General features: G+C 37.4%; 1 protein-coding gene across 3 annotated transcripts in view; it reads right to left on the reverse strand.

The window, feature by feature from the left end:
- Positions 1-21,975, reverse strand: part of ATP11A (ATPase phospholipid transporting 11A) — a 131,873-nt gene that overhangs the window by 42,402 nt on the left and 67,496 nt on the right. For 2 of the 3 annotated variants that reach the window (XM_072849851.1, XM_072849853.1), the window contains exons 3-9: positions 15,706-15,795; positions 14,485-14,565; positions 12,040-12,147; positions 8,374-8,502; positions 7,785-7,888; positions 4,907-4,957; positions 1,291-1,355 (exon numbers count right to left, since the gene is read on the reverse strand). In XM_072849851.1, the coding sequence (XP_072705952.1) occupies positions 1,291-1,355; positions 4,907-4,957; positions 7,785-7,888; positions 8,374-8,502; positions 12,040-12,147; positions 14,485-14,565; positions 15,706-15,795 (628 nt within the window). The remainder of the gene's footprint in view (positions 1-1,290; positions 1,356-4,906; positions 4,958-7,784; positions 7,889-8,373; positions 8,503-12,039; positions 12,148-14,484; positions 14,566-15,705; positions 15,796-21,975) is intronic. The other variant, XM_072849852.1, reaches the window with a different exon arrangement.

A 21,975-nucleotide genomic window follows, 5' to 3' on the forward strand; every position in this document is an offset into this window, starting at 1 on the left:
GCAAAGCTGGGTTTTTAATAAATCCCTTTTGTTTTTTAGCTTTAATTTTAGAACCTAAGTCATGCATCATAAAAGAAAATCCAGATAGGGCTGGATACATCCAAAAAGAATAGAAAGCAGCTGTTGATTCTGCTTGCTTCGGGAAAATTTAATAATTCATGAAAAGAGTGATCTTTTGATATTATCAATTTCCTGTTGATAACACAAATTGAGAGACTAAAATTCAGAAGATTAAATACAACAGCTAAAAGAAGCTGCAAACAAGACGATGAATTTAAAGTACTTATTAAACCAGAACACCTGTACATTGATAAAATAAAATAATTTAGGATATGGATTGTGCTGGGGTAATGGCAAACACTGCATGTGTTAGGCAGACCAGAAACAACCACTCATATTAGGAACATCTCTGCCCGATACACAAGTTAACAGAAATCTTAAAACCATCCTCTGAAGTTTACAGAAATACTTACTACAAACTAATTATATTAGTTCATCTATTTTAGATTACAATTAAAAGCAAAGAGAGCAAGTTTAAATGAATATATACTTTTTACATTCTTTTTGGAGAAAAACTTGCAAGATTTTGGTATTTTAGGCGAAGCAGTTCATGGCTATCTGTGATCTTCTTTCCTGGGAGTACAGAAGTTGTATAGCATAGAAAATGACTTGGATCCTTGTCCTTTTTGTCACCAGCAAAGAGTGGCTTGTTACAGTTACAACGGAACTACTACTCCCACTAGGCTTTATTGAAGAATTTCCAAAAAACGTATCTCAGTTTGTGCTTCCTATTTCTGCTAAAATATTCAAAATTTTCCATGGAACGAAGACAATTAATACACACAAAATACACTGGCTAGCAGAAAGTTTAATTTTGATCAGGAACCGTTTAAGTGGATTTTTTTTTTAATCAGCCATATTTATATCTGGTTGGAGTATCTGTTTGTTTTGACAAATGAGCAAAACAGATTTAAAATTTTTCAACAGGCTCATTAACTGCTTTGGGACAACAACATTAATTCACAGTGCTTGCTCAGAAGCCATTTACGTGAAGAAGTTGAGTCATCTTCACTAACCCTTGAAGAAACTATAAAATCCCCCTCCCAAAAAACTCTAGTCATTGTACGTCTTAAACAGTTACTTTACTGCAATATAGCAACAGTAAACCTTATTAAAAAGTTGTGAATCAAGTGATTCAATAGAAATCATATGCTCAGTAGTAACTATAGGGTTGTAACCTTTTTTGATGTTTGCTTATTACTGCAGGGTCCATCTAAATAAAATACTTACCAAAGATTTTTTCTGTATTCTTTAAAGTGGCTCCTCTAAGAAGCAGATTTTCAGATCCTAATGGCCTGCAAAAGATAAGTATTACAAAATATAAACATTTAGAGAGAAACAGCAGACCTTAGTGGAAGCCATGTAAACAAGGAAATTAGTTTTACTCAAATATTTTTATGTAACAAAATTACCAGGCACTATTTAAAGCTTTTAAGTGAAAATTAAAAAAATATATATAGATGCCTAAAGTTAAGCTCATAATTTCACAATTCAAGTCTTAAACCAATGCATCTAAAAACCACATGTGTAGGTACCTAAATAAAGACTCATCATCCTAATTGTAAGGTGCTTATTTTTAAAAATACTGATTTGAGACTTTTTTAGCCTTATATAACAGGCATGTGCAGGCCAACCAGGGGATCAGGCCCAGCCAGCATGGGTTCATGAAAGGCAGGTCCTGCTTGACCAACCTGATCTCCTTCTATGACCAGGTGACCTGCCTAGTGGATGAGGGAAAGACTATAGATGTTATCTACCTGGACTTTAGTAAAGCCTTTGACACCGTCTCCCACAGCATTCTCCTACAGAAGCTGGCAGCTCATGGCTTAGGCGGGTGTACTCTTCGCTGGGTAAAAAACTGGCTGGATGGCCGAGCCCAAAGAGTTGTGGTGAATGGAGTTAAATCCAGTTGGTGGCCAGTCACGAGTGGTGTTCCCCAGGGCTCAGTATTGGGGCCAGTCCTGTTTAATATCTTTATCAATGATCTGGATGAGGGGACCGAGCGCGCCCTCCGTAAGTTTGCAGATGACACCAAACTGGGCGGGAGTGTTGATCTGCTTGAGGGTAGGAAGGCTCTACAGATGGACCTGGACAGGCTGGATCGATGGGCCGAGGCCAACTGTATGAGGTACAACAAGGCTAAGTGCCAGGTCCTGCACTTCGGTCACAACAACCCCATGCAATGCTACAAGCTTGGGGAAGAGTGGCTGGAAAGCTGCCCAGCAGAGAAGGACCTGGGGGTGCTGGCTGACAGCCAGCCGAATATGAGCTGGCAGTGTGCCCAGGTGGCCAAGAAAGCCAATGGCATCCTGGCTTCTATGAAAAATAGTGTGGCCAGCAGAACTAGGGCAGCGATTGTCCCCCCGTACTCCGCACTGGTGAGGCCGCACCTCGAATCCTGTGTTCAGTTTTGGGCCCCTCACTACAAGAGAGACATTGAGGTGCTGGAGCGTGTCCAGAGAAGGGCAATAAAGCTGGTGAAGGGTCTAGAGCACAAGTCTGATGAGGAGCAGCTGACGGAACTGGGATTGTTTAGCCTGGAGAAGTGGAAGCTGAGGGGAGACCTTCTCACTCTCTACAACTACCTGAAAGGAGGTTGTAGCGAGGTGGGTGTTGGTCTCTTCTCCCAGGTAACAAGCAATAGGACAAGAGGAAACGAAACAGCCTCAAGTTGCGCCAGGGGAGGTTTAGATTGGATATTAGGAACAATTTCTTTACTGAAAGGGTGGTCAAGCATCGGAACAGGCTGCCCAGAGGTGGTGGACTCACTGTCCCTGGAGGAGTTCAAAAAACATGTAGATGTGGCACGTTGGGACATGGTTTAGTAGGCATGGAGGTGTTGGGTGGATGGTTGGACTCGATGATCCTAGAGGTCTTTTCCAACCTTAATGATTCTATGATTCTATAAACTGTAGTGTCCACATGTTAGAATTACTTACTAAGGACAATACATTCTTCCATTTTATTTTAAGTATAAATGGCATACAAGGTATTGTTTGATACTTACTGTGTACATTTCAGAGCATAAAGATAATTTATTGAGGAGTAGGGGAATTAATGTAAGGATCCCCATGCAGTTTAAAATAATATTTTGGAGCATGATATGTAATACAAATCACCATATGGGTGCAAAACCAAGGACTACTTTATAGACAGACAGCATGCAGAACTGTCAGACTCTTATTTGTACAGCAACGGAAAAGAAACAAGAAGTAAGTTCAGTATTTTTGAATGTTATTCAAAGTGTTCTTGTGGTATGAAACCCCCAAAAATCAAGAAACTCTAAACAAACAAAAACCCCAGGGACATAACTATGATGTATAACCTCAAACTAGTTCCATTTAAACCAGTGGAGTGATGTTATATGAATGATTTGGGTTATAAGACGTTATACCCCAATGTAGTAAAAAAACCCCAATTGCTCTAATAGTGCTGTCCAAGGAATACAAGTCTTAACGCCACAGATTTTCTGCTCATTCACAGTGTTATACACAGATCAATCTGTTGCTGTTGAGATTAAAAAGATATTTTCTGCTTACTTTCCTTTCCTCTCCCACCCAAGTCCATTTCCAACCAACTTTATTAGTCAAAAGAATCTTTAAAGTGAAAGAAGCAAAAAAGACTGTTTTCATAGCAGACTCTAGCAATCTACTATTACACGATACATCACTCAACGTGGAAAGGACAGCAGGATCCTCAGGAAAGGATGCCTACTCTCTGGAAGTAGGCAGTTGTCGCTAGAACAGCTCACGTGGCCAGTGTTCTGCCTGACCCTCTTTATCTGAGGGACCCCAGGAAGAATACAGACCAGAGCTGCTGAGAGATGGTCACTCTGGATGGTGATAGAGATTTTTGCACTGTTTTGCAGTGCAGTTATACAGGTGTTTCCTGAGGGAGCTATGCCACTGACACACTCAGCAGCCAGATTTCCTCTCCTCTTTGCTTAATGAGATAGAAAATGTGTCTCTACAGACACATTCAGGTTAGAAAGGCACTTAGCCAGAAAGGAGTAACTTCCCACATGCTGGGGTCTAGGATATCACCCGAGTGAGAATCCTTTCCATCCTACTGCTTTGCCTCTTTGTGGCAAGGTCCTGAACAAAATCAGGTACAGCAAGTCTCTTCCTTGCTGGGTAGACAGAATATCCTAGGCAGAAAAGACAGACATATTCGTTCCTCTTTTGTACTGCCTCATTTTACTTCTCTATTTGCTGGACAAGGACTGTCCTGGGCTACAGACTGCTCCTTGACCAGAAAGCACTGCACTCCCTTCAGGATGAAACCTATCTGCACAGGATGCAGACCCTTCTAGGTGCCAGACCCAGGGTAATAGATCGCTGTCTCCTACACCACGTACAAAATGTATTTCACGGGATGTTGCCTTCCTGAACACACACAATATTGTGGTCATTTTGGACAAATGTACAACCCCCTTTAGTAAAACTAAACATGATATTTGGCATGTTCAAACTTCAATTTCTAAGAAGAAAAATGAGAGGAATACGCAAGTGGTACTATTCACACTGTTTGGTGTGCTACCAAGACCCCATGCTAATGGCACAGTATTATCCAAGTACCGCCCAAATCCTATCAACATCATTTACAAACTAAACACGTCAAATAAAAACTTAAGTTGAATAAAGACATAAAATAAGAGAAATCTAAGTGATCAAAATATGAAATATTTATGATATATGAAATTACAGTCTATAAACTTCTAATAGAAAAATATTTTATCAGTAAGACAAGGCAGCACAATGTTGGTGAAACAAAGGTAATTCTCATTATTGATACTTATTCAACCCTAAAAATGTTTAAATGAGTAGAAACCCTGGATTTTCCCTACCTTGCAGTAGGCTCATTCCTATCATGGTAAACATTTATTCGACCAACAAATCTGCAAGGCAAATACACAAGTAGTTTACCAGCACTGCTAATTTGTGTATTCTTATGTATATATGTCCCAATATTTCAGTTTTTTAAATGTACATTACAAGGACATGTCATTCTCTCTATATACAGATGTATATATACCACACATACATATTTTAAAAAGCAAATTACTCTCACTTTTGAAATCTTTAAAAAGTATCTGTCAGAATAGATTATTTGAGAAGTATTTTATTGAAAGTATTTATTACAGTGAGCAAAGAGCTTCCAATTAAACATGCTCTGATTATCCAGGAAGTAAACAAGAATACAGAGATATATATGGGTATATTTAAAACATGTAGATACAAAAATACACAGAACTGTGTATAAAAAGATATAAAAGATTAGAAAATTATGAATAAATCTAATTAGACAAGAAATCTTATTCTCTAAGCTACCTGAGGTAAGTAACAGTGTGATTATTATCCTTTACAAAACTTAAAACCTACAACTGAGTTAAAAACAAAACAAAACCAAAGCATAAAGCCAATAAGCAATTTTTCCTCTGAATATCTCTAAGTACGTTTTATCTATATGTGGTGGGTTGACTCTGGACAGCAACTAAGTACCCACTAGCCTCTTGCTCATTCCCCCCCCCCCCCAAGCAGGATAGGGGGAGAATCAGGAGAGCAAAAGCAAGATAATGACACTTTAATAACTGAAGGAAAAAACAAACCGAGATGCAAAGGCAACCACTCACCACATCCCATAAGCAGATCAATGCCCAGCCAGTCTCCAAGCAACAGTTACTTTGGAAAGAGTGCCTCCCCCTCCAGTTTTATTGCTGAGCATGACATTGTATGGCACAGAATATCCCTTTGCTCAGCTGAGGTCAGTTGTCCTGGCCATGCCCACTCCCAGCCTCTTGCCCACCCCCAGCCTACTTGCTGGGAGGGCAGAGTGAGAAACAGAGAAAGCCTTGACACTGTGCAAGCACTGCTCAGCAACAGCTGAAACACTGGTTTGTTATCAACACCGGTTTAGTCACAAATCTAAAACACTGTACCGCATGGGCTGCTATGAAAAAAATTAACTCCATTCCAGCCAGACCCAGTACACTGTATTTGCAATAACACTATCCAAGTGGGTAACCTCAAACCAAAAGGGATTAAGCCTGATGGTAGCATTCTGGATGGAGGAGGAAACTGTGGGGAGCTGGTGGGTCTGTTACCCTGGAAGGGAACCTCTCAGGCTCAGAGGAGCAGTGTCCTGGTTGCTGAGAGAATATACAACACAGTAGAGCCACATCTAAAGACACCATATAGTTTGTTATGATGCATCATGATGTAAAATGACCACGTGCCTTTGGAAAGAAAGATTCACCACTGTGGTTTGTTGAGAGGTAAAGTGCCAAGTAAAAATTATCAGATAGAAGCTGTTTAGCAATGTGTTCTCATTATTTGTGTCTCAACAGCTGTCCCAGGAAATTCCACCACCTATAATGGTGTGAGCTTCAACTTCCAAATGTTTATTTCATGAGCCATGTATTTAAAAAAGGATCAAGCCATTCACGGAATCACTTTTCTAAAGAATCTGTTCTCTTGCAGATTTCTAGAACAGTTCCTCGGTCACTGAGATCAGGGAAAAGAGATACCTCCACACCTCAGAAATAAGCAATGTTTTCTCTGCATCTTCCAACTGTGTTTGCTGACAAAAGAGTGCATTTTAGTTTGTCGCCGTATTGTTTTCTGTGTATTATTTCAGTTATTTTTACTGCGGCAGGAAGAACAAGGGTTTCCCCAATAGTATGCGGCTTTTTATCTTTCTCTATTAAGAAAGAAACCTCAAAAGAGGCTTCTAAAGATTTATCATTAAGTTTAGTGAAATTTTGTACAGTACTTCTGTAAGATATTGAGTATTGCATGGCTTCAAACATTGCTAAAAAACAGTAAAGGTTTTTCTTCATGTTCTGGATGCTTAGTTTTTAAATGTCTTGCTAATCATGATGGCTTCATACTGTCATTAGCTAATATCTCAAAGCACATAGGGTGAGGTTCATCATTAATGATAGCAGATGTAAATCTATCTTTCAAATAGTCTTGACAATTTCAAGCTTCTGACTGACTTCTTCTCAGATCTGATTAGGCTGGCATTGTTTTTACCTCTAAATGTGGCTGATGAAGAGCTCATACTAGGAGTGGAAGTGTTTGCCATTTTCTTGTTGTTCACTTGTGCTTGCATTGTTAGTATTATCTTCAATACGCAGTTTCTTTGCGGGAACCTTTTTAAGCCACTTGACCATTTTCTGAGGGTTAGTTTAGTTAAAACTAGATAATATAACCCGTAAATCCACTTAACCAGGCACACACAAATTGCAATACTTCGCAATATGCTGAAAGCAAAGGAATGAGTGAGGATGCCACTGTCAGCCTCTTCACGTTGTGGAACACCCTCTCTTCCCCCATGACACCTCGCAAACTGTATGCAACACAGGACCCTCTGACATACAGACTGAATGAGGGTGCTAGTGTCAATAAATATATTAAATATTAGTAAAGCTTATTTTCTTTCTTATTTTTTAGATTAAACAAAAATAGAAATAGAAGTTCTAAAGTTTTAGTCACGCACCCCAATGGATCGTCTTGCACACCCCCCTTTGGAGACCACTGCCCTACAGCAGACCACTGAACTACCTGCAGGAAAAGAGCACGCATGGAAGACTAACCTGACTTCAAGCTCACCCTGGGGCCCACTCTAACCATGCAGATGCAGCCAGTATCTTTTCATTATGATAGTCTTATAATTTACTGGTAGGGTACCTTAAATGAAACAGGTAAGAATTCTTTTCTTACTTATAAAGGTCAGGCTGAGGTTGTTCACATTCAATGGTAGCATGTAGTGCATCGATTTCTTGTTCATTGTGAAATGCCTTTGTATCTTGAACAGCATAGTAAGTCTGGGATGAACAAAAAGGTGTAAATAAGATCAAAAAATTAAGGACAGATATACAAGACATTAATCTGCAGATATACTTCAGTTCAGCGTGAAAGAGTTTTACTAGCTTTTACATAAGAGCTCATAGTTCAAATAAGATGCACCTTTAAATGCTCCTAACTGGGCATCTTCTTAGATTATATGCAAGTACCTCCCAGTGTACTCACAAATCAGGTCACTGTGAAAAGCATTTAAGTACATAAAGTTTGTGCATTATCTCTGTAATCTGCATGCCTATACTGGACACCAACAAAACCACAAATAAATATGTTTTAAAACTTTCCATAAAATAATGAAACTTTAAGAAAAATTAAGTCAACTGGTAGAAACAAAGTTACACAAGTCAGTCTACGTGCTTACACATATATGCATGAAGTCATAGTGTGATCTGTGTAAAAAATTAAATGCAAACTTTGCCTTAAAAAGGAAATGTAGAACATTTATTACTTTATGACTGGATTCACCATCCAAACTAGCTGTTGTAACAAAACATGTTCCATCTCCTCTACTACTTGACAGAAATATTAAGTCACACGGGAATGTTTCATCTTCTTTTACCATTACAATATCTCCAACCTAGGGGAAAAAAAACACAAAACAAAATAAAATGCATTTATGTAGCAGCCCAAATTTCAGATTTCAAACCCAAAACCTAGGTTCACTCAAATATCTTTAAAGGTCATCAATTTTATTTACATCAGGATTTTACCACAGGAGTAAAGAACTACAGAAATATCTCTGAAAACTGAATTACACCTTGGAGAATGAATGAGGTCTACTGCGTACTACCTTTCCTCAGGATGTCAAACTATTTTGCACGTACTGTCTTACTAAGTTTTGCAACAGTATTTGAGAGATGCAAGATACTCTCCTTGTTTTAAGACTAATACAACAAAATATTGTTTCAAAACCAGCTGGAGATGTGAGCTACTCTCGTTGGCTCTTGAGGAGAAGCATCTAGCTCAGAATATTATAATTAGAGGTAGCTGAAAAAGCTAAGAATTCCAAGTCTGCCAATGAAAACAGGATACATTTTCAGCAGAATCTGTCACTAGACGTCCATCCTATTTTTATCCATGTTTAAAAGTGAGCAAATTAATTCTTAGTCATGTAAACATAGATAATATCTTAAGGCCTGTTAGAGCATCACAGAACAGTTAACCAAATATAAATTCAAAAGATTACTGTAAAGCATTCATTTGAGAAAAACAGCCTTCAATACATTTTTGGAGCTCATCTTTTACAAAGGAAGATATATATATATGTAAAAAAGAACAAATGGCAAAGATATACTATATGTTTTAATAATATCAAAGTGTCAATAAAAATCCCAGCAAAATATGTAATTTTTGCAATTTTTCACATAGCTCAGCATCTGCTCAATATACTTTTATGTCATAATTCATTATTATAAGATTCAGCTTAGTCACTGTTCTCTTAGTTATAAAGCTTTAGCAGTCTAGCAGGAATCTGTAAATTCTAGTTAAGTAAAATAGTCTGATAACAATCAGTAATAGTAACATCTAAAAATAAATAGAGATGTATTAAAACAGCATAATGACAATTGGCTACTTCATTTCTTGGGAGGAAAAAAGCTGCACTTTTAACAAATAATAAAAAGTTTTAGGCTGTTCAAATTTAGGAAGGGATTCAATTCCTCATGTATTTTCTTTTGATTAAATGACTTCTCACATATCATTCTGCAGACCCAGGGAAGTGAAGATACATAGTGAGACAGAGAAGGGGTAGGTTTGGAACTGGAGGCCGTGAATGTCTTGGCTGGAGCCAGCCTGAACAATAATGAGCCTTCAACCTGAAGAGCAGTGGAGCCTGACGGACCAGACTACTGCTCAAGTTGCCTTATTCTTCCAAGATGTGTCTTCAAGAGAACTTGCCTTTTTGCCATGAAATCATTAATTATGAAAGATAGTGACAGGACAAATTATAATAAAGCCCTCAAAGTGAGAACTTTACCAAAACCAGACAAAACACTGTTAGGGAATTATCTTGAATAAACCGTTAGGAGACAGAGAATCCACCTATTCCTAGAACAAATTGTAAGAACACCACATAACTATTTTGATTTTACTAGCTCTCTTTACCACTGAAAACAACATTAATTTAGTTATCAGCTACCTAAAACACAACAATATTACTGCAAGTTTAATCACCTCTACAGATGCCATAAAACAAAAAATCAGAATTCTTCAGAACACTGAATCTGGCCAGAGAGAAAGTCGGGAGGCCAGTTTAACGACATTGAACTGTCACTACAAGAACAAGCATGAGAAAAAATGCCCACTGTGTCTGGAGTTTTTTAAGTTGCCACTGAAAACATTTACACATCAGAAAGTGAGTTTTTAGGTGCAACTCATAAAGACAAAAGAGTCCTCTTACTTTTGATTTTCACAGATCGTAGTGTTGAATGATTCTTATTATTTACTAATTAATCTAGCAAGATTCTCTCTGTAAGCCATGGTAGACAAGCCACCCTGCAGGCCAGGAGCAATCTATAATACAACAGTCTATTAAAACAGAAGTTAACAATCTAAACAATTTGCAAAGAAAAAAAGGCAGGAGTAAGAAAAAAACCCAAAACAATTAAAAATACTAGCAAAGAGCATCTTCTTAACAAAATTTAAAAGGTGTTCTGACAACATTTGCCATCACGACAGCTAAAGGTGCAAGAGGACAGAGCAAGGCTCTTTTCAGTGGTGCCCAGTAACAGGACCAGAAGCAATGGGCACAACCTGAAACATGCAAGGGTCCATCTCCTTTTCACTGTGAGGGTGACTGAGCACTGGCACAGGTTGCTCAGGGAGATGGTGGAGTCTCCATCCTTGGAGATACTCAAAAGCTATCTGGACATGGTCCTGGACAACCAGCTCTCACTGGCCCTGCTTGAGCTGGAGAGTTGGACCACATGACCTCCAGAGGTGCCTGCCAACCTCAACCATTCTGTGATTCTGTGAAAAAGAAACCTCATCTTTCAGCAATTCTCTTTTTCCTTTCTTTAATCAAATGTCCACATGCTTCAGGTGCAGAAAGGTGTACATTTATACAATCTAGTCTGTCTTCTTGTGTAATACAGGTCAGAGAATTTTACCCATTTACCCATACATACAGATATCCCTTTCCATGCAAATATTTCCTATGCCTGGCTCTCCTACCATTTAGTTGCTCAAAATACAATCTCTGAAAGGCAAAGAACAGGAGAGAAACTGAGAAAATATACATGATAAATTAATTAATGGAATACAAATTCCAGTTATGTGGTACTTTATTATTTTTATTTGGAATATTTAACTGTTTAGTTACACACGCAGAATACTCAGCATGTGATGTCTTAATTTTTTTTATTACTGGGAAGCCCTAGGCAGAAGCTATCACACTCAAAGGGAAGGTCACAGCAGAAAGGCTGTGCAGACTGTAGAGCCATTTATGCCCAAACAAGGCAGAGCAGAAAAAAGATATCCCTAACAAAGATCTTAGAAATAAGGAAATTACAAACAAATACCTATCAAATTTTCTGAGTTCTAAAGAGAATAATGATGAAAAGTCGATCTGCTCACAACAACAACAACAAGAAAGCAGAAATTAATTTCTGAAAATAACCTTCAAAACACCAGGAAGGGAATGTAGCAGCATTGAGAAGGCCAATAAAGAAGCTGTGATTTGATGGGTAACAAAGAAAGTATTCTGAATGTGTTGCATATATATGTATTTATATACATGTGTTGTATACATACAACAAATCAGTAGTGTTTGACTATCATAATCAGGCTTAAATAAATTATTAATGGGTATACCCACAGAGGACCAAAAATTGAGAAAAGACAACTCATGAGTGAAATGCCAAGTTAGAAAATGGAAAATGAAAGGAACAGTTATGAGGGAAGTTAATAAAGCAAAGACAAAGCAGAAACATGTCTAGCTTCTAAAAATACTTTATTCAGAGGCATGAAATTAAAAATTACTATATTGTAAGTCAAATCTCCATTAAATGTAATAAATGCTACAACATCATCTACACTACATTTCTGTATAATTTGTTTTACAAGAAGTGTGAAGTAAAGTCTGACTCCTAAAATCTGTTAAGTCAGAGTTACTTACTCTTAATTTTCGGCTTTGCTTTCTAACCAGTTTACCATGTTGAATGAAATGAACAGGGCATTGATTCATTGCATTGTCAGCTTTATGTCGAAGCCAATCTTCATAACCCTAGAAAACAGTGAAATGGAATGATGCAGTGATGCACATTTGGCTATAAAGACACGGAACAGCTCTAGCTTGCAACAAAAATTTAAAAAATTATCCTTGATCAAGATAAGGAAAAAAAATATTCTCACTAGAACAAATGAAATTGTAATACACGTCAGTAATACAGTCATGTTAGACATATATGAAAAAGAACATTCACAGTTACAATTAGTCAACAAAATTATATATTTTAATGAAGACATCTTGATGAATAGGGATGTTTACAATGTGTAGAACAATTTCTGGTGTTTAAGTGATCATCTCTTGCTCATGCTCTATTGACTCTTGAGTAAGCGCAAACTACTTATAGAAGCAGTTGCTGAGAAGATAAAAGTGTAGAAAATGTATTTTGGAAGACTGGGACTCCATATTGAAAGACGATAAAGTGACAACACAAGTGAAGGTTATCATATTTCCTGATTGTCATACAATTATGTCAAACTTTTTAACCCTATATACAATATGCATAGTCCTGAAGAATTTTTTTTCAAGAGACTTTGCAGAGTAACTGTCGTGGTTTAGCTTCAGTCGGCAACTAAGCACAATGCAGCTGCTTGCTCACGCTCCCTGCCCCCCCCCGGTGGGATGGGGGAGACAATCTGAAGAGCACAAGTAAGAAAACTCGTGGGCTGAGATAATAACAGTTTAATAATTGGAATATAATAATAATAGAATCATAGAATCAGTAAGGTTGGAAAAGACCTCTAAGATCATCTAGTCCAACCGTCAACACAACACCTCCATGCTTACTAAACCATGTCCCTAATAATAATAATAATAACAACAACGATAATAATAAATTGTAATGAAAAGGAAAATAACAAGAGAGAGAGAGAGAGAGGAAAAAAACTCAGGGAAAAACAAAAAAGCAAGTGATGCAACTGCTCACCACCTGCTGACCAATGCCCAGCCAGTCCTCGAGCAGCGATTGCTGCCCTCGGCCAGCTCCCCCCAGTTTGTATGCTGAGCATGATGCCATATGGTATGGAATAGCCCTTTGGCCAGCTGGGGTCAGCTGTCCTGGCGGTGCCCCCTCCCAGCTTCTTGTGCACCTGGCAGAGCATGGGAAGCTGAAAAGTCCTTGACTAGCATAAACATTATTTAGCAACAACTAAAACATCAGTGTGTTATCAACATTATTCTCATACAAAATCCAAAACACAGCGCTATATTAGCTACTAGGAAGAAAACTAACTCTATCCCAGCCGAAACCAGGACAGTAACCTATTTTGATTGCTCAATTATCCTATGAATTTCTGTTTTATACAAACAGACAAAGTAAAGGACAGGGAATCTGCAACTTTCCATTCAAAAGGTCCTGCCATGGGATAAAGTTTGGGACTGACAAAGACACCAGTGGTTAAGAGATGGAAAATATCACTTGTATTCCATAGCATTTTTACATTTAACTCTCTTGAGCACATTTGAAAATTCAATGGAGAGCAAAAGTATCACTACCTTGGATGCTCTCAGAGATAATCTGAGAACTCACAGAGTTCAACTGTCAGCTGTAGCACTGCAGCATTAGGGTAGCAGGTGAAAAACTACCTTAATCTTTTCCTTTTGGTACTACTAAGTTGAAAGTGAAATGGCAAACCTTTACAATTCCATACCTGTGTTATGCAATTCTATTTCGACAGAACAACTAAGAGAACTTAGGATCTCTTATACTTGATGATGTGGCAAGAACTGATTTCTAAAAAATGCTTCAATTTTATGGATTAATTTTCACATTAAAAATGAGAGAATACTATAATGTCTGTTCAATACTAATCTGTAGAAAGCACTGCAGCTATCGTTATGAACTGTCGATTATAATCAACATATACTGAAGACTTGAACCAAAATAATTTTTATTATCTGTTCATACTGTAAGGGCTAAGGAAACCTCAAAGGTAACAGCAGATTTATCTTTTAAGTTTTTGTAGTTCTTACTAACTCATTTTCAGCCATTACAGAAAAACATAATAGGATGTGGACAGCTACCTAGAAACAAACAAACAAAAGTCCAAGTGTGCTGAGTTAACACAAGAATGTAAATAATTCCTTGGAGCACAAGGACATCAAAATTGTAAAATAATTTAGACGCTTGTGTTGAATTAGTGAGACATCATCATAGAGCGACCAATTCTACTTAAACTACAGAAACAAAAATAAAATTACTCTCTCAAAATCAATCACAATCATTCTTTAGGCATTGCCCTAAGACATTCTAACACAAAAAGGCAGGGAAAATTTAAATGCAAAACGAATAATAATATTCTCTTTGGTTTTACTTTTGCTCACTAAATTACTCACCTGTTTGATAGCTGTTACAGTGATGACAAATAAAAGTGGAAGTCCACTTGTAACTGGACTAGTAGGTGTATCAATAATTAACTGCAACAAAAGGAACAAGTATTTTCTGGTTATATTTTTGTGAATGTAAGCAGTCAATGTTTCAAGCAAGATGTTTCAAGTAATCATTTCACCAATATGTTACAAAGCACCAGGAACTATAATTAAAAAGAACAGTACTTTGATACAATTTTAAGAACATATACCATACCAACAAAATTTGAAAAATAACTATATGCTATAATAAGATACAATACTATATTTAGATCACATTAACAGTCAGATGTTAATGCCTAGTAAAAATGTTTGCAAGAGTTTAAGTAAGCACCAGACTGGAAAGCTGCAGTTTTGGAGGCAAAATTACTGAGCAGTGTTAGAAATTAGCATAGTGCTATTTTCACGTTATACAATACAGCTGTTCTTACGCATGGAAGGAGTAAATCCTGAAATACTGAGCTGTGGCTTCTGCAATTATATACAAAGAGGTAGACTCCATAGAGGGAATTCAGATAATAACAAAACCACCCTGGGAATCCGCATAGCTTTTCTTTCTGCACAATCTGGTATACAAAGTAATACAGCTTTTCACTTAACTTAGTAAGATTTTTATTGTTTAACACATTTAAGCGATAGCGAAAGGTTCAGAATGAAGACACCTGGCAAGTAGCAAACTAGTTATCTGAGGTAATAATTACAAAATCAAGTATTTATGTACCACCCTAAGCAAGCATTGTATAAGCATCTACATTTTGGTTTCTCTACAGGCTTTGATGACAGCACAGTTGGAAAATTTCCGCCAAGGCATCATCCTGCTATAAAAAATATAATATTTAGCAAAACTAATAAAAGTTTATTGTCCACATAATTTATAACAATGGTTTTACTGATCTGGATGTTTATTACAAAATAAAAATAAAAAATGACCCTCATTCTTTTCAATTTTATCAAGGATGTCTTGCCATCAAACCAGAGATGGTGTCAATTTCTCTTTAGGTTAGATTCACATTTACAACCAGGAAATTAAATAAAACTCCTTTTGCCACATCATTAATGTAAAAGGCTATCCAAACTGAACCATTTACCTCCCCAGTCTTCAAAACCAGTGGATTTTTAAACATTTTTCTACTCCTTGGTTTTTTAGGAAGTGTCCAGAAATTTATTAAACAATAGGGATTAGCTTACCTGAACAAGGAAAATTATGAGAAAATAGAAGTTGGCTATTCTTCTGAATTGCTCAAACAAATTTTTCGGTACAAAGTTCCAAAATGTGTACTGAAAACAAATGCACAGATTATCAGTGTTTGTGAGACAAGTATTATTCACATTCTATGTTCCAAAATCAAACAAATTTATAATTCACAATTCAAGATTAAACTAAACAAAAAGTGGTAGTATTTCTGTTATTTTGTTTAATAATTTACTGAAATAGAATCTTAAATTGGCAATCGTATTCTTCAAATTACATCAATTGCCTCAGGATTTTCTCAGCTGTGATAATCTTGGTACTAGGGACTGAAATTGTTTTTGACTAGCAACCAGTCCGAGATTTAGTTATAGAACAGTTCAGTTAAATCAAAGGATTTTAAAAACATCCTAGTGGCTTCTAACGCCGCTTTTAATTCACTTCCATTTTTGTACACATCACTTAAGGAGGTAAGTGGCACTCTGAGAGTGAACAATGCAGTCATAGCAAGTTGACCAAATAAAAGTTGTCAGCCCCTCTTCTCTTCCTTGGCCTGGAGACAAGCATACTCCTCAAAATAAACTATAGCACTGAATAAGAGTATATGGCTGCATTTTTCTCTACTGATCTTACAAATTATCTAAAATTTAATAAAATTACATAAGAAACAGTACATAAAAGTGCAAACAGAAAATGCAAAAACTTCAAAGGAAAAAAACCATATAAAAGTGAGAAAGGACCTTATGTCACCTAGTTCCTTCTCCCGCCCTGCAGCAGTTTCAAATATACTCTTTTTACACAGCTCATTTCTGTAGGTCCAAAAAAAATTGCAAGGATTGCTTATTGGAACGCATGTAAAAACGTCAGTTAAAACTGTGCGAAAACATGTGAAAAATGGCTTGAGAAAACTAACATTGTATCATTCTATTATCCAAATTATAATTTGACACATAATAAAATGACAACTGTAATGTAACTTTCATTTCAAAGGAGACGGGCTAAGAAGCTTCTCCTAATTTTTTGCTCTGCTACAAAAGTGCCTTGTCTCTTCTTAGCAGATTACACTGATACTTGCTGATACGCAAATTATGCCACAAGTTATACATCTTCCAAATTTGGCCCCAAAAGCAAAGACAGCCAGAGCTCTAGAAGGAAAATGCGTCTATTCCACCTGCAGATGAAAAGGATCCCCAAGAAGCATCCTTGCCCTTAGTTGTATGTGAAACCCCTGCTATGCAGTCATCTTTTTACTTGTTTGGGGTTAAAGCCTGGACATGTGTAGGACATAGGAATGAAATGTTCTTTTTCTATCATGTGCCAAAAATCAGTATGTATTCTAAATATGCCCTAAGTAAACACTTACCCTGCTTAATAGTTACGTCAATATTAAATCACCTGTGAGCAAGCCAAAACTCAGGCAGGCATACATGCAACAGCTAGAAAATCAAGTGCTCTCATCTTGCAATCAGAATAATTTTCATCAGACTGGAATGCTGCTTGCACTGCCCACTACCCAGCTCCTTATCATGGACTTTCAAAACAGAACTGGTTAGACTTGATTATTTTTCCTTACACAACAGTCCTAATCATTCAAAGCTTCTATTGTGATATGTGACAATATAGATTCTATTCTATGATAATAATTTTTTATTTTAATCATTAACTTTGATTATCAGGCAAATTATCTCTGTTTTCTAATTTTATACATTTATTTCTTCATGAATCTCTGCCTGCTGAGAAGGAAAAATTAGAGGTTTCAGTGAAAAACTTTTGTTTACATTTTTCTGTTTAGCTCTTTTGACAGAACAAGTGTTTTTTCCATGTTAAAGGGGTTTTTTGACCATTGGTGACGTTTGATGATTTATACAAGCTCCCCAAATAACCATTCATAAAATAAAAAGGTAATCTTTTAAGCAATAACTTCCTATTTAAATCTCCTAGAGGGTTATTTGACTAAATGTGTGGCGATAGCATATTGTTGTCAGACTAGATATTTAAAACACCTGACTGAGGAAGTCAAGTAAATTAGTTAAACAACAATCTATAAAAAGATTGAATGTTCATCTTTACCTTTAGTATCTGATCCTCCTCATATTCCAACCTCAGTTCACTGCTTTCCCTGTCAAGCAGTGGTCTTTCCTGCAGCTCCACCTTTGGTTAGCAACTCTCTTACCTGAATAAATGTGAATAACCTGGGAGCAGATCACTTTTATGGTCTGAGAGGTGTCACTTAAAATGGATGCTTCTTTAACACAGAGAACTTCTTAAAACTTTATTTTCAATCAACCCGACAGACTTTTAGCACTTTATTACACTGGGTTTCAGACATACAAAGTATATCCTTATTCTGCCCATTCTTCTCCAAAGGAGAAGTAACAATTTTTGAAGGAGCTTATGCAAGAAAGAAGGACCACTAAGATGTCTAGACAGACCTCCCCCTGCCCCAGGCATCAGTAGCTCAGAGCAGTATCTACAAATGGATGATTAACGTTTAACCACCATAATCACTCCCAGGAGAAACAACAGAGTGGCTGTCACTCAGAAAAAGACTTATCTCATAACTGCATTCAAGGCAGTTTCTCTAACCTAGTTAGGCAGGAACAAAATAAAAATCTTCGCAGAAAAGACATTAAAAATTAAGGTATTAAATACACCAGATTACTTCGCCCAGACAGAGAGTTAATACCATCTCTCTTCTTCAGATAATTTCTAGTCATGCTCTCTGTAAACTCTGAAAAGCAGTTTATGTATGTCTACCTACCTTTTTTTTTTTTTTTCTATAACTCACTTGAAGGAAATAAGGTTATCCAAATAGGTACGCACTTGAAGCTTTTAAGTTGGGGAAGGCTTAACTGATCTTTTTCAATTGCTGCAAAAAACTTAGAGGCCAGAGCGCATACATGCCTTTTACATACAGGAGGTAATACGTCAGCCAGCAAGTAGTAGGGTTACGTATTCATCCGAGAGATGAACACATTGTGCGAACAAATGCGCCTGAAGCACTGTGCAAGGAACTGTAAAATCAGTCTGTCTAGAGTCCAAACAGCGTAATTCAAGTAGATTTTCTTCCCATTTATAATTGTAACAGCACCTGCAGTGCTGGTGTATTTCTGTAATCATGTGCTTGGACTACTTATGCGCACCTCCGCAGTATTCCTGCTCATGCCCTTACTCCATCTCACCAATTCCTGCATCCTCTTCGCTAATGCCGTGTTGCTTCCAGCTCCAACACCTTGTTAGAGCCAGTCCCATGAATTCAAAAATATAAAATAAGGTCTTTTTTAACAAGGGTTTAATTTTTTTAAACATTGTATTTTGAACTTCTCATTTGATATCTGTATGTCAGAATTTTGGCTCACATTTCAAGCTTCTCTTTCCATCCTAAGAGGCAGATATTTTGTAAAGTAAAAGGAGAGTTTAAGTAATCACTCGACATCAAAAGCTGAAGCTGTATGAAAAAAGCACTCCATATTGCATTATTGAGTTCTGTCAACACCTCAGTTTCTTATTTGTTTTAAATAGACACAATCTCTCTTCTAACCTGCTCTGATTTCACTCCTTTCCTTCAGCCTTTTCCAATGTTTCTTGTCAATGCTTAAAACTATTCTAACAAAAATATCTACTATGTTACTTCAGCCCTGGTTTAGAGACATCTTGCTATGCTGATTCTCATCCCTTCTGCAAAATAGAATCTATCTTGAGGATAATTTATTCAGGGAAGAACAGATAAAAGCTGAACAACAATCTTGCAGTCACTTCTTTAAGTTTTTCAGTGTTTTTCTTTTAACAGATCAAGACACATACACGAAACTTGAACATGTCCATAGTGATGTCAGTATTTTTAATGTACAGATTTTTATAGTACCTATCAATTACCTAGAGACAATATATTCTTAAAGCTGCCAGCTTAACAACTGGACTGTATGTGTGTGTATATACACATATGCGCAGATAACATTTTATATATAATAATACATATTATTATGCTATTAAAATATCATAAGTATTACATATATTACATACATATAGTTATCCCCCTTCAACAGAACAGCTGAGAAAGGTCTGATGAGAAGTTTGACAACTTCTTCAAAATTAGTTTTATTTCTAAAAATGTTACTTTTTTTTTAAACACAATTTGTGGAAGTCTAATAGAACAGAGAAGTGGCAGAGAAAACCATAGTAAAGGGTGTGAAAAAAGGAAATCAACAATTAACTGAAATCCTAAGAACTTAGTCAAGAGTATGGCTCAAGTGATTTGCTTATAGCCACACAGGAAGTTTGTAGCAGAACTGATCTATGATCTACCATGTATTAAATCAGTCTCAACTCTTTAACTTCTTCAAGCAAAAAACTTCAGACTTCTGTGCTTATATATGACTCAATAAAATTGGAATAGTAATATGCATGAAATTTTGAAAAGCACTTTGCAATGTTTAGGACAATTTGAAATGAACACAAAAATACACAGTTAACTATATTTTAATGAAAGTATTAACACATGCATCACCTGCACAGTGTTTATTCACTCCATTGAGGGAGAGGCCCCTGTTTCTCCACGCCACATGATGTAGGCTGGTTCACATCACATGGATCATGGTAAGCTCTGTTACATGTAGGGCCTTTGCATGTGACTAAGAGCCACCTGTACACTTCAGAGAGCATGCAAAAATGAAACTGCTTTGGGGGAATTAGTTCAAATGGTGCCTACACTTTTGAATGAACAAGCATACAGATTTTGTCATAGGGTTCCTTAAAAACAGTTGCTGCTAAAACAGGATTTCTACAACAAAGAAGCCTATCTTTAGTAGTCCTTGTTCTGCAATTCTCAATCTTATCAAATAGGGGCTATATCTCCAGGAACTCCTCTGACAAAGGCATCCCCCAGCATCTGGAAGATTATCTAATTACAATTTAAAAAAAGAAACTTACAGCAAGGATGACTGACTAAAGACAGAAGTAACAGAGAGCATTAGGAACAGAAAAGAAAGAGTGTAAGAGAGTGTGTGCAAGAGTGAGCAAGCTTCACTTTGACACATGTAAAGTGAGGAAAATTACACCTGTCCTCCCTGGCACTGGGTTTGGACCTCCTTGCTTTCTTTCCTTTCTTCCACTTCTCTCTTGCTGCATGCAGACTCCGTACTGATATGAAAAACTTAAAAGCTCTGGTTGGGGCAGTACCAGCAGAGAACAGAAGATCCCTGTTAACCCTGGGCTGAGGCAGGGGAAGGGTAGATAGCTTCTCCTGGGAACACAAAGGAGGTTGCAGACAGCCATTGCCCTAGAAATCCCACCCTGAGCAGATCATCAAGAGCTAACAGCTCTTCCTTGCTCCCTCTAGGCACTGGCAGTTGTCCACAGAAGGAAATTGTATTATCATGCCTGGAAGGAGAACTGCACGCTCATGCATTCCTATCCCATCATAGGTATTGCTATCCCTGAGCTGGCACCTTGGAGAGTCCAATTGATTCAGAAGCATTTAAATTAACTGCTGATCAAGCCCCTTTTGTCTTCTTCATTGCTAACAGCTCCTGCCCCACTCACCCTTTGGCATAGCTCAGCAAACCTGGCTATTTAACCCTTGCAGCGTTGGATCTGACCTTCTGCTTCAGCCAGTATGGCTGTGAGTCAGTGGATTACCTGAGCAGAAGCTGGGAGCTCCGTGTTACAGCTGCTTTTAGAGCAGATCAGTCCACACTAAAAGGCATGCACAATATTCCCTGCATTGGTACCTGTCCCATATGCATTTGTGTCTACCCCTCCTCTCTGTCCCCACATGGCATGCTACATATAAATATTTATCAGCTGCCCAAACACATGACCATGCCAGTTCCCACTGCAGGCTTCAGATGCTTTTTTGACTTTCAAATGTCATTGCTTAGGGCTGTGTTTGAACTCCTCAATTTGAAACTGCCATGTCATGGCCCTGGAGAGGCCAGACAAATCCTTCCAGTTATGAAGCATCACCCTTGGAGAGGTGTGGGACAGCCTAGGTCTCCTCTGGGTTGCAGGTGGCTCATCTTGGTGGATGCATTTTAATGTTTCCTTAATCTTCAGTATTAACATTTCTTCTAAACGCGGCAACAAAATGAGAAATCAGAGCCCCCCCGAGTCTTTGTGTTTTTATAATGATGCTAAGAGTGAATGCTACAGGGAAGAGGTATAACACAAGGGCATGAATTTCTGCTGGAAGAAAGGAACATTTCAACAACATCCACTGAAACATGTCAGAATTACTTAACTTTATTTAACTATAAGTCACTGCGATTGAA

This window comes from Ciconia boyciana, chromosome 1 (assembly GCF_034638445.1).
Source record: "Ciconia boyciana chromosome 1, ASM3463844v1, whole genome shotgun sequence".
In the NCBI taxonomy this organism is placed as follows: domain Eukaryota; kingdom Metazoa; phylum Chordata; class Aves; order Ciconiiformes; family Ciconiidae; genus Ciconia; species Ciconia boyciana.